The sequence below is a fragment of the Myodes glareolus genome, chromosome 9 (genome assembly GCF_982192425.1).
Source record: "Myodes glareolus chromosome 9, mMyoGla1.1, whole genome shotgun sequence".
Taxonomy (NCBI): Eukaryota; Metazoa; Chordata; class Mammalia; order Rodentia; family Cricetidae; genus Myodes; species Myodes glareolus.
Genome location: NC_142034.1, coordinates 78,129,360 through 78,142,545, shown reverse-complemented (window position 1 = coordinate 78,142,545; position 13,186 = coordinate 78,129,360). Strand labels below are relative to the sequence as shown.

General features: G+C 40.8%; 2 protein-coding genes across 5 annotated transcripts in view; one reads left to right on the top strand and one right to left on the bottom strand.

The window, feature by feature from the left end:
* Positions 1-365, bottom strand: part of Itk (IL2 inducible T cell kinase) — a 109,479-nt gene extending 109,114 nt beyond the window's left edge. Inside the window, exon 1 of the mRNA XM_085694879.2 lies at positions 179-365. The gene's annotated coding sequence lies outside the window, so the exon portion shown is untranslated. The remainder of the gene's footprint in view (positions 1-178) is intronic.
* Positions 366-1,144: 779 nt separating this feature from the next.
* On the top strand, positions 1,145-5,252 carry Med7 (mediator complex subunit 7). Of its 4 annotated transcripts, none has more exons than XM_048435935.3 (3): positions 1,146-1,335; positions 3,437-3,608; positions 4,289-5,252. In XM_048435935.3, the coding sequence occupies exon 3, from the start codon at positions 4,306-4,308 to the stop codon at positions 5,005-5,007; it is 702 nt and encodes a 233-aa protein (XP_048291892.1). In that variant the 5' UTR covers positions 1,146-1,335; positions 3,437-3,608; positions 4,289-4,305; the 3' UTR covers positions 5,008-5,252. The 4 variants fall into 4 exon arrangements, with proteins under 4 accessions (XP_048291895.1, XP_048291896.1, XP_048291892.1 ...); XM_048435936.3 differs by having other exon boundaries at positions 1,146-1,439; XM_048435938.3 differs by lacking the exon at positions 3,437-3,608 and having other exon boundaries at positions 1,145-1,335.
* The last annotated feature ends 7,934 nt before the right edge of the window (positions 5,253-13,186 follow it).

The following is a 13,186-nucleotide window of genomic DNA, read 5'->3' as shown; positions in this document are numbered from 1 at the left end:
GAAACAGCTGCTAAAAGACTTTTGTTTATAAATGCTGCTGAACTAACCCAAGATAGGTATTTTGAAGTCAATATTTTGAAGTCAAAAGGTATGTTACTCTGGAGAAAAGATTTTGCTTTTGTTTCCACAGGAAATGAGGAATAGTCCTATGGGTATACGAAGAAATAAAAAGCCTTACCTTACAGAGTTACACACTGTCCTGGAGATGAAATGATGTTGAGCAAGGAACCGTTAAAGTTGATGATCAGTACTTTCACTTTTAGCCTGCAATTCTCCACGTATTTAAAGAAAGAATTGTGAAGCAGAGCTGTTTTTATCAGAAGAACATTCTTACCTTACTTTTAATATTCAGTGTGCATCCTTAAGACTCCCATGAATTTGGACACTTGTGTGGGAGAGCAAAAAAAAAAACCCATAAACAAAATGGTCATTGGGAAGTTTTCTTGCTGGGCCTGATGGCATATTGCTGTACTCTTTTGAGGCTGGGAAGGGACATTTGCGGCCAGTCTGGGCTATACGGTGAAATCGCCCCCTCCCTTCATTTAAAAAATTACATCAGATTAATTTTTTTTCATTTGTCAATTTGTGGAAGAATTGTAATAGACATCTTTGAATTCCTGAGAGAAAATAAAAGTGAACGGAGGGGGGAGGGCACAGGTTTAGGATTTTCTTCTTAATCATGTTCACAAATATGTCCATATTATTTGCAAATGGTTATATACATATATATGTATATATATGTTTATTACGGAGTATAATCTTATTAAAACAGTTTTGATGGTGAGGTTAGCTTCCATAGAATATTTTAATATATTGCTTATCCGTATTTTCTGACTTTTTACATAAGGCAAGTGGATTCTTCGTTAAGAGTCTCATTTGAAAGTGGGAGGGGCGAGGAATGGAATTAATAGGCAGTACTATCCTGACCTGACCTAGGCGGGTGGGTGCTGGGTAGGGCGACATCCCTGCGAAAACCCTGGGGCGAAGAACGGGAGATGCGGCAGTGCGCAGGCGCAAGATCTTTAGGGCGGGAGTAAGACCTGTCACAGGACATCCTCGGTAGCCAATTAAAGGCCAGCGTCAGAGGCTTCTTCCTGAGAAGGCAACCGGAACTTGTGCTTCCGCTGCGCTGAGGAAAGTCGCTACCGGAACAGCAAGCGCAGCGGTGAGCGGCGGCCGCGCTTGGCGACCGCAGCCTGAGCTTCTCTCTCCGCCCCCGCGGCTGCGTCTCCCCGAGCGTGGAGCGCCGAGGTCCGGAGCGGGGCATCCTGGGAATCCCGGGATCGCGTGCCCCGGCTCCCAGCCTAGCTCCGCGGAGTCTGCCCGCGGCCGAAGGTGAGCCGCGTGCGGGACAAGCCGTATTCGGGAGGCCCGAGTTCTCGTCCCCACGCCGACTGCTTTTGAACCGCTGTAGCCAGGACTGTGCCCCGTCGCCATCGGTAAAATGAGAAAAGCCACCTGGGACGGCGGGGGCTGGCGGGAGGGGCGCGAGAACTCCGAGCGGATCCCGAGTCCTCATTTACCAGACTTTCCGAGGGGTCTCAGGTACAGGGGACAAAGTGAACCGAGTCTCTGAACTTGCGACGCTTTCCCTCATCCAAAACAAACACTAGAAAGTGTGGGTTTTGCTAGTGCTAGTCAATTACGACCTCCAGCGGCTTTGAAAAGTTCAGTTTAAACCGGTGATGGGCGGATCCCGTCCCGTGGCAGGCTGTGCCGTGGATGCTTCGCGACTTAGTGAAGCTCGGGCATTTGTACTTTGGCGCAAAAAAAACTAGCAAACTCGGGAGTAAGAATTCCCGTTGCATCATTTGCCAGGCTTTTGATCTGATGTAACCAGTTTTGCACGTTGGGGATTGCCTTTCTTGTTTCTGAAATGAAGATCAATGTCGGCTTGCTATGGTTGCCAGAGAACATTCGTGTTTTAGGACTATACTGAAGTACTTAGGGGAAGAGGAGTGGAAAAAAAAAGAAGCAAATGGGGTGTGTGTGGGATGACCAAACAGTTGGAAACCTGAAGAGTTTGAAGAGGCTACCCTCAGATTAACGATTCTAGGTGTAACACTGGTACAGAACCCGTGTGTTACTGGCCCCGGTTGATGTTGGAAGATGGTGTATCCTGAAATTCAGATCACTGCGAAAAAGCACTCGGGGAATCTCCTCCTTGGATAATACACTTGGACTCAGATTGGAATAGGCAGAGGTTATTTTGACCATATATGTTGCAGTGTTCGGGTTTATAGAATGCTAATGTGTTGATAAAACTGTACCATACTCTTAAGATGGGGCTTCCTCCAGAAACCTTGGATAATAATAGAAGTTTGAAATTTAACAATGCTTTGGGTTTGCTTGTTTGTTTTTTGTCCAAATGTTAGAGTTTTAAGTGTTTGGTTTTGGAAACTATTGTGCAATAGAAAGCGAAGGTGATTGTGATCGTAGATTGGTAAACACCATATGTAGTTTCACTGTGGGAAAGAGTAATAAGTAAGGCATAGGACATTTGCATATAAGTGTTCTTTTTCCCAGAGTAGGTTCCAGCATGCACCTACCAAAAAAAAAAGAATCAAATATATCATGTGCCATACAAAGGCTCCACAAATAAAGACCCTCTACTCTTAGGTTTTCGAATATATATTTTGTTTTTTGAAAATTTTATAACACACATTGCTTACCCACTCCTTCCCCTCTGATACCCTGCAGACCATCACCGTGTCTCATTCCCAACTTCATGTACTTCTAAAATATTTACTAGTTTTTAAAGATCACTTTTGCTTTCTATTATACACTGTTTTCCAAAACCAAACACTTAAAACTCTAAACATTTTGACAGCATTGTTAAATTTCAAACTTCTGCTATCCAAGGTTTCTGGAGAAAGTCCCATCTTAAGCGTATGGTGTCTTTACTTAGTCTGGACAACAAGCATGCCTTTTAACAGGTGATAAAGACTTGAAGAGATTGAAATAACTGTAAGGTTTCCAAATGACACTGCTTTGTGTTCTCAGAATTTCCTTCACAGATCAAGTTTACACAGCTCTGGGTGTATTTTTAGTTGATAGAGATTGTTTCACTGCTCTCATTGCAGTGCCCATGATGCCTGCAGCATTTAGGTCTGATTCAGATAAGCACCAAGCCATCTGACGCAAGCCTGCAGGCTTGTGGGTGAATGGTCAGTCACTAGAACGGAGCAGGCACTGTGAGGAGGATGTAGGACCAGGAGAGTCAGTGACTAAGTAGGTTTAAATGGGAAAAGGCAAAACATTTCCATGTAAGGGGATTTTGCCAGTGTCCACCATCAGTTACAGAACCTGCCTTTATACTTGACACAGAAGTCTGTGCAATGTGGTTTTTCTGCCCTGTTCCATAAACCTAACTAGTTCTTGTCAGTTCATCCACGAAACCACAGCTTTGCTTTTTTTTTTCTTCCTCCTTTGCCAGGGTCACTAGTCCTCTAGCGTGAAATTAGCACATCTCTTGTCTTGACTGCCTAACAGAATCTCAACTTTCAAGGCATACTTACTACCATCAGGAAGCTTGAAGATAGTATGGTGTGAATTGACAGTGGACTTCTGAACATCAAAGTTGTGTTGACCAGGCTGCCTGGTTGTAGGTTGGTAACTTTTTCCCTCATCAGTGAAGCTTCATGATACAGTGTCATATGTCACAAGAGCTCCCCTCCCCCAGCACCCTTTTATTTTCAGTATACTTTGCCTAGGTCTGTCTTTGAGAAATTGACAGGAGCTGGGGGTCTTTTGTGCTCTGGAAGTTCTTTCTCTTTTTCTCTCAATGTCATTACTGTAATTATGGGTGTCTGAACCTTCTGCTGTAGTAGCATGGTCTCTGGATGTCTCTGCTGCACAGGCACCCCGCCCCCAACACCCTAGGGTAGGGGGTGGTGGCAACAGGAGATCCTAGGCACAAAGCAGAAACAACACCCTGCATATCCATCTGTAGGCTTTCTTTTGCCTCAGCAGACACCCAGCTGATGTGGGGCTGCCACAGCTTCCAGTTCCCTCAGATTGTCGTTATAGATGAGAAAGTCTAATTTTTGTTTATTTAACTGCCCTTGAAAGCATCAAGGACATAAAGGAAAATATATGGCTGTTAACATAATCTTTAATTAGGAAATAATTGATAGCCAGTCCCTTTTGTAAATGTTAATTTTAATATCCAAGATCATCTTGTCTTTTACTCTGTCCTGTCAGAAGTAAGAACATACTTGGAAGTCACTTATGGGGGTTGGGATTGTGTTTTATAGTTCTGTTCTGAATCTATGTTCTGCTTCTTTAGGTTCTTGATTGTCCACAATGGGTGAGCCACAGCAAGTGAGTGCACTTCCACCACCGCCCATGCAGTACATCAAGGAGTACACAGATGAAAATATTCAGGAAGGCTTAGCTCCCAAGCCTCCCCCTCCGATTAAAGACAGTTACATGATGTTTGGCAACCAGTTCCAGTGTGATGATCTTATCATTCGCCCTTTGGAAAGTCAGGGCATCGAACGGCTTCATCCTATGCAGTTTGATCACAAGAAAGAACTGAGAAAACTCAATATGTCTATACTGGTTAATTTCTTGGACCTTTTAGATATCTTAATTAGGAGCCCTGGGAGTATAAAACGAGAAGAGAAGCTGGAAGATCTTAAGCTGCTTTTTGTACATGTGCACCATCTTATAAATGAGTATCGACCCCACCAAGCGAGAGAGACCTTGAGAGTCATGATGGAGGTCCAGAAACGGCAACGTCTGGAAACAGCAGAGAGGTTTCAGAAACACCTGGAACGAGTAATTGAAATGATTCAAAATTGCCTTGCTTCTTTGCCTGATGATTTGCCCCATTCAGAAGCAGGGATGAGAGTTAAAACTGAGCCAATGGATACTGATGATAACAGCAATTGTACTGGACAGAATGAACAACAAAGAGAGAATTCAGGTCACAGGAGGGACCAGATTATAGAAAAAGATGCTGCCTTATGTGACCTAGTTGATGAAATGAATGAAAGACCATGAAGACTATCTTTTTTTCTTTTAGTGAGTAGCATCATATATTAGTTTATTTTCTCTTGGACTGTCTTAAGAGGTATAACTAAAAATATAAAGGGACTTTTTTCTCAGTTGAAATGCTGTAGGTGATAATTTAACAGTAAGCATAGGCAAACAAGTATATTTGAGTAATGACCATAAAAAAGCAGAATGTTTGCCATTGTATGGGATAGTCCTATTTTTGGAGTTGGAATAAAAATTTGAAGTAATAACGGACTGTCATTCTTGGGGGAAAAAAGTTATTTGCTTTAAGACTAATAAAGGGCAACTAACTGTACATAAGAAATTATAAAATGTTTAGACTTCTTCCAAAACAATACAGAAACTTTTATTTTTCTGATGACTGTTCAAACTCGGCATCACAGCCTTTTTTCCTCCTCATGTTCCATAGAATATTTGTTAGGGGCTCTCCCTTCCCCCAGTCAAGTAATCAGTTTTAGTCACTAAGTTAATTTGCTCATTTTAGTCGTTAAGATAGCTCTGTGCTAACTATACATTTCCTTGTCCCCCCCCCCATATCTGTCCATGTAAGTGTGAGTGCAGTGCCCGCAGAGGCTAAAGGGGAGTTGACTTTGGGAGCTGGAGTGAAGGTGGTTGTAAGCCATTTCTGTGGATGCTGAGAACCAAACTGGTACTGTACAGGAGCAGTACATACTTGGGCCACCGAACCGTCTCTCCAGCCCCTACATTAGCCCTTTTAAAGCTGATCTCAGGTCTTAAGTCTGGGGGAAAAAAAACAAACTGCTAAACGTTTATCAAATGTTCTTGTTTTCTTTTGAGTTACTTTGCTGACTGGCCACGTACCACATTTCCCCGCAGAGTGCTGTTAATCTATGTGAGGCCATGTGACTATTCTAGTCTACTTAAGACGGCAAAAGTTAAGTTTGAGTCCTTGCTTTGAATGACAGAGGTCTTTTCATCAGCTGTATTTCTTAACTAATTTGATTTTATGTGAACAAGAGAAATCTTCGGAGGATTTATTTATGTATTTATTTATTTTTGCACTTTCTTCTGACTTTTCAACCAAGGTCTTAAGAGGGTAGCTTTGTTATCAAAGGCTGCCTGCCTGTTGTTCTCTTAATGTGGGCTAGTGACTTTCAGAATATAACTGGACCTGTAACATAACTTCTCTTGGGGTCCTATTAGAAATGCAAAGTCTCTCATGCCACACCTGAACCAGAATCCCTTGAAATAGCATAAGCAAGCCTTTTGTGTGATTCTGATGTAACCTCAAAATGAAAGCCCACCCATAGATGTAATGCATTTGGTTTCCCAGGTAACCACTTAGAATTTCTCTCTCAGCCTCTGCTTTGAGCAAAAGTATTTTTTCTGTCAAGGTCGTATTAGTCCTGGAGCTGGCAAAGCTCAGTTTAAAATGGTTATGGTCCAGCTCTATGAGAAATGTACCTTCTTTGCCTTCACAAATGGATATAGGCTTTTCTCGAGTAGATAACGCTATTGAGCAACTGTTCTCAGTCTCAGCAGTTTTGTTTTTTTGTTTTGTTTTCTGGTATGTGTTTAGTAAGATTGTATCTTAGTCACTGGGCCATTATAACACCCTCAGAAGAGTCTTCCTTCCAAGATAGCCTACTCAACACCTTGCCCACATTGTCTCCTTTTGCAAATACGTATGGTATGTTGGTAGCACTGTTCTGATCACATAAAAGTTATCCACAACCAACCCATTTTCATTCATAAATGAGGAAGTAGAGGTTCAAAGAACTTGACTTAACCAAGATCACAGAAATAAATGACAGAATTGGGTTAAAAAATAGATATTCTGTGCTAGGCAGTAGTGGCACACTGTCTTCTCTTGTTTAGAGACACCATGACCAGGCAACTTTTATAAATAAAACATTTAGTTGGAGTGGCTTACAGTTAAGAGGTTCAGTCTGTTATCATGGCAGGACATGGGGACATGCAGGCAGACATGGTTATTGAGAAGAAGCTGAGAGCCCTACATCTTGCAAGCAACAGGAAGTGGTCTGAGACACTGGGTAGTATCTTGAGCATGGAAAGCCTCAAAGCCTGCCCCCCACAGTGACACGTTTCCTCTATCAAGGCCATACCTCCTAATGCCACTACCTATGAGATTATGGGGACCAATTATGTTCAAATTACCTTTAATTCCAGCACTAAGAAGGTAGAGGCTGGTGGATCTTTGTGAATTCAAGGCCAGCCTCATCTACAAAGCAAGTACCAGGACTGCCAGGGCTATTATACAGAGAAACCTTGCCTTGAAAAACAAAGTAGGTATTCTGTTTCATAGCCACAGCACTGGACTTCAGTCTGGTCTCTAGTTTGTCATACTGTTAAGTCATATATGTAAAGAGGCTACAGTTTTATACTCCTGAAATCTATGCTTGTAAATACCTCAGACTACATAGGAAATATTTGTAGATTCAGAGAGGCTTCATTTGAACATCCTAAGGCATGTGTTGGTTAAGACATCTGTATCCTGAGATGTTCTTCAGACTCAAGAAAGTTGAAGCTTAAAGTTTATGGTTTCTTTGGGCTGGAGTCCATGTGGTAAGACGCTGGCAAAAGTGGTTTTTTTTTTTTTAATTTTTTTTGGTTTTTTTGTACTTTTTTTTTCCTTTTTCATTTTCTTTCTTTATTGCTTCCTTGTCTTCATTGGTGGTAAGCTTTTACTGTAAGTCCAGTTAATAGGCGTTGAGGACCATCCAACTTGTTTCATATACTTGAGCGCTGTGGCATGACAGCAGTCATAGACAGTGAGTAAATGAAAGCACTATGTTCTAGCCCAAAGTTTTATATATGAACAGCAGGAATAAAATAAGGACACTGAAAATTGAGTTTCACTTACTGAAACATTTTCTGAAGTATTTTGAGTTTTTGGACCACTTAAATGTAAGATTCTATGTGGGTTTAACATCAGACAGTAGATTGAATTTGGCTGGTGGGATTTATTTTACATCTCAGTATCGTCACAGAGAGTAGTGTAGGGCCGGTTGGATGACTCCGTTGGTAAAGGTGCTTGCTCAGAATTTGTCGAGGGAGAGAATGGACTCTGGGAGTTGTCCTCTAACTTCTACATACGTCACATATACTGATAGTAGTCATAAATAGGCTACAGAAATAATGTCAAAAAGGAAAAACAAACGTTGGGTGGTGGGAGTAGACACCTTTAATCCAGCACTCAGGGGAGTCAGGCAGGCAGATAGCAGAGTTCAAGGCCAACTTGGTCTCAGAGTGAGTTCCAGGACAGCCAAGGCTACACGGAGAAACCCTGTCTTGGAATACAACAACAAACAAAAAAGACAAAGTAATTTTTATAGCTACAGTGTATTATGCAGTAGTACTTAAAAAGCTGTGGATATGAGCTACTGTTCTCCCCAATATTCTCTTTGTAAAAGTTTTACTTTATTTTTCATATTTTGAGACAGGGTCTTAGGTAGCCCTGGCTGACCTGGAACACACTATGTAGACCAGGCTAGCCTCAGACTTTCAGGGTTCTTGCTGCTTCAGCCTCCTGAGTGTTTGCGTTCCAGGCAGGTGTCACCACATTCAACTTCTGTTTATGTTTTTCATTTGAAAATAACTTGCATATATTTACGGAGAAGAGTACACTTCCACTCAAGTGTGCTCTCTCTGCTGTTTGTCTTCCGCAAACTGTTAACATTTACCATTGAAGGTTTAAGGCCAGGCTTCATACTGTAATGTGACGATGCTACCAATAAGTGGCAGTCTTACTTAAGTGTCAGGCTGTAGGCAGTAGCAGTGAGGACCGAAAGGAAACCTAGAGGCACTGCTTGTGAACTGCTCACTTAACTCTCATTCAGAAGTGAATTAGGCCTTTACAGCTCACTGATATCTGTTGAATCAGAGATGGCTGTTGAAACACACCCATAATGCAACTGGGAGTAGTGGCTAATACCAGGTATCTCATTCTGGAGGGTGAAGTGGGTAAGAGGGTCGATTTCCAGACTACCTTGCAAGACCTACCTTGCAAGACTTTATCTCAAAGAACATAGTACAACACACACAAAAGCCACCCCCCAACAAACAAAAACAACCTTGAGTTTTAGAATTTGGGCTCTTAACTATCACTGTGTATCATTGGTTTGGCTTATTAGTGTCTATGAAAACTCATTTTCATTAACCCGGGTAATCACAGTAGTTGTCCCAGAGTATAATCCTGACAGTGAAAGACAGCACTCACCCTAATTTCTTTTGAAACCAATTTGACGCCAGGAAATATACTCCAGCGAACTAGGCATGTGTGCAGAGCATTTGATCTGAAAGGGCTTGTTGGATACCCCAGAGGCTAGGTGGTGCTGGAACCTGGGGCCATTGGGGATGGGGAACAAAAAATAGAAGGAAAGCACAAATAATAGAAGCAAAAAAGGGAGATTATTATAGATATAGATAGTAAGTAACAAAAGATGGATAACTTTATTCTAATGCATTTGAAAATTTAGGGAAAGTGGGCAGATTATTAGGAAATTATCAGTATTGATAGAAAACCCCAATAATTCTCTAAGGATTAAGAAAAATGAACCAAATGTGAAGATCTTACAAAGAATGTTTCAAGTTCAGATAGTTTCTGTTGCAAACAAGCCTGATAAACATTGCCAGTATAAACAGACCACCACGTGTACTTGTGTGTATACACAAAGAATAAGACAGTTTTAATTTTTTGCAGACTGTGAAGAGGATAGAAAAAAAAAACATTTCCCAATTCTTATAAAGCTAGTATAAGCAAAATATGCTGAGACCTGCAATATGTTTTTTTTCAAAAAGAATGTTTATGACCAATTTATACTTAACTGAAGAATGTGGAATAGGGAATTAATGGAGCCTGCCAAATAATGGATTTAGGAAGAAAAATCACTTTTCACAATAGATGTGAAAGTCATCTTTGAAATTTAGTATCCATTCATAAAAAAGAAAAAGAGCTTGCATATCAAGAATAGAAGGAAATTTCCTTAATATAAAATATAAACAGTAGCTCTTAAAAACAGAAAACAAACAAAACAAAAACCTGTAGCATGTTTTATACCCAAGGTAATATCCTGAGACCTTTTCTTTGAGAACAGAAATAAAATAAGAATGCCTGCTATTAAAGCTTTAAGTCCATACTAAATTCCCTAACCAGCATAGAACAAAAAATATTGAAAAGGGAGGAACTAAGCTTTCACTACATAATAGAAAATAATCCTCAGCATAAACAATCTTATATAATCTAAAGATAATGGATTAGTAAACATTTACTAATTGCTGAAGAAATGTTTAAAAAGTTGCAGAAATCAAAAAAATACATTTTACTTCGGTATTTGATCAACCAAAATAAATATGATACTATATAAAATAGCTTCAATAATATGAAACACCTCGAAAACACTATAAACAAATTCTTATAGAGAATACATTTTATTAAGATAATTTAAAAAAAATCAACCTAAATATAAGTAGAGCCAAAACATGTTTGTGGATTGGACCAGTGAGCTTGTAAAGAGGCCAAATTTGTCCTGATTTCATTTGTAGTTCTACTACAAGTTAATAGTTCTCTACCATACTCTAACATTTGAAAAACTGATTCCAGGCTTTGTTAAAAGAACTGAGAGAGCCATACTGCCCTTGAAGAAGAATAAAGGAAAGGATTTCTCCTGCATGATACCAATGTCTCTCATTGTGCTGCTGCCAGGAAAGGAAAATGTTGTGTTGACAGAGACACAGACAATTGGGACAGAAATCCATGTCTGTGTATCGTGATGAAGCACCATGGAGATGACGCTACGAAGTGAGGGAAAAGGCTGGAATTTCAATAGCTGGGGTTGGAATAGAACATGCAAAACTCAGCTCCCGGAGAATTAAAGATTTACCTACAAAGCACACTATTATTTTTAAGCAAGTTATTTATGCCTTAATAAAAAATGGAATCACAATTGGGAGAGATGACTCAGCAGGCAAAGGTGCTCTCCCCTAAACCTGACTACCTGAATCCAATACCTGGACCCCATGTGGTGGAAAGAGAGAGCTAACTACCTCCTAAAAGTTGTCCTCAGACTTTGATGTGTCAGGAGAGCCCAACTGGACCAAGAAGCCAGCTGGCTTTAACATGCTTCAGGCCGTCGTCTTTGCTCCTTTTCATATTAGTCAAGTATTTGAACTAATGTGGGCAAGTATTTTTTAAATCTCTGAATAAGAGAAGAAATACTAAAATAAAATACAAAAATGTACGATTCACAAGAGAAAAGATTGGTCTGTTTCATTACAACAAAATTAAATTGTGTACAGGAGATAGATGTCTCAGCAGTTAAAAGCACTTGTTGGACTAGAGGATCCTGGTTTGGTTCCCAGCACCAACATGGACTGACAAACATCTGTAACTCCAGTTCCAGGGGCATAATACTTTCTGACCTCTACAGGTACTAGGCGTGTACAAAGTGCACATGCATATGTGCAGGCAAACCACACATACACAAATCTGAAAGAGGGAGGGAGGGAGGGAGGGAGAGAGGAAGAGAGGGAGAGAGATTGTGTCCCATGCTGAAATGCTACAGTGTGGGAAAAAATATTTGCAACAGATGAAATCAGTAGAGGACTGACATTGAAAAGTTATAGATTAGTTGTATTAATCACTATGAGACACACAGAAACCCAACAGACTGGGTAAAGGACTTGAACAAGTATTTCCCTAAAATTAAATTCAAATTCTGTATAAACAAGAGGTGCCAGTTAGTCACTAGGGATATACAAGATAAAGTCATATGACATGTTCCCACATTCTTAACCAGTTTTTGAAAAACCATATAAATCAAAACCACAAACAAAAAGCCAATTCTGGCAATACTACAGCTCCAAAAGATCTGTATTTTTTCTTCTTCTTCTTTTTTTTTTTTTTTTTTTTTTTTTTTTTTTTTTTTTTTTTTTTGGTTTTTCGAGACAGGGTTTCTCTGTGGTTTTGGAGCCTGTCCTGGAACTAGCTCTTGTAGACCAGGCTGGCCTCGAACTCACCTAGATCCGCCTGCCTCTGCCTCCCGAGTGCTGGGATTAAAGGCATGCGCCACCACCGCCCGGCCCCTTTTTTTCTTCTTCTTGAGACAGGGTACTTGCTTTGTAACCCAGCCTGTCCTCAAATTGTGTTCCTTCTTCAGTCTCCCTGTTTGGATTACAGGTGTGCACTATGCCACCCAGCAAAATATATTCCATATGCTGTTGGTGAGAATCTTGGAAGCTAACTGAACATTATCTAACAAGATTTCAGGTTTTTGTGCCCTCTGATCCATTAACTCTATGTTTCCAAAGGCATTCCAAAAACTCGTGAATATCAGCATTATCGTATTCTCACATTATTATGCGAGAATTGTCCCGAGTGGCAGTGTGTGTCACTGAAATGAAAACGAAACGTCTAAAGCAGAAGGGACAGCGACTCTTTTGAGAAGTCCACACCCGTGTGCCTTAGTTTCGTCCTGAACACGGTTCATAGCTTAACCCTAGCACTTAAAACCTATTAAACTTCTTTTACTAAACACCCAACTGTGCTAAAAAAAAAAATAGATGTCCCCATCTGCCTAGCCTAAGTCCTATGCCAGCAGACCCTGGCTGCTTTCAACCTTGGTCAGAGAAGCATCTTTTCACAGTGGGCAGTGGTCAAATGGGTGATGTAGAATGGTCAAGATGCTGAGCGTGAGACTGAGTGCTCAGCTGTAAACGGAACATTTATGTTAACAACTTCACCCTCCCACCCCCAGGATCAGGGACAGAAAGAATGTAACAGTGGGAAGATGGGAGAAGTGTTGTGTGTGAGGTGCTGTCTTCTGGACCTGAGATGGCTGTGTAGTCATGAATTCCCAGCATCAGTGGGTACTTGTTAAAAGACCTACACAAGATCAAGCCAACCACAATCGCAGCGGAGATGAGGTAGATGGTCTCAGTTCCCACTCATCACAGAGTAGTCTTTGGCAGTAACTGAGAGAGGAACTATTAACTTTGCGGGAGATGTGATCACTGGTAAGTTTTCTATGTTCCTGTGGATGGCCTCACACCCATGCAGATAAAAACAGCACTAAATGGGCTTAATGGCTTACCAAACAAAACAGAAGCTCCATGAAGTTGGGGAGGAGTTGAAATAATGAGGAAGATAAAAGGGGAATACCATACTATTTCTTGTATACTTGTA

Excerpts from the sequence above, each read along its gene's own strand:
- Med7 (XM_048435938.3), top strand. The coding sequence starts at position 4,306 with ATGGGTGAGCCACAGCAAGTGAGTGCACTTCCACCACCGCCCATGCAG.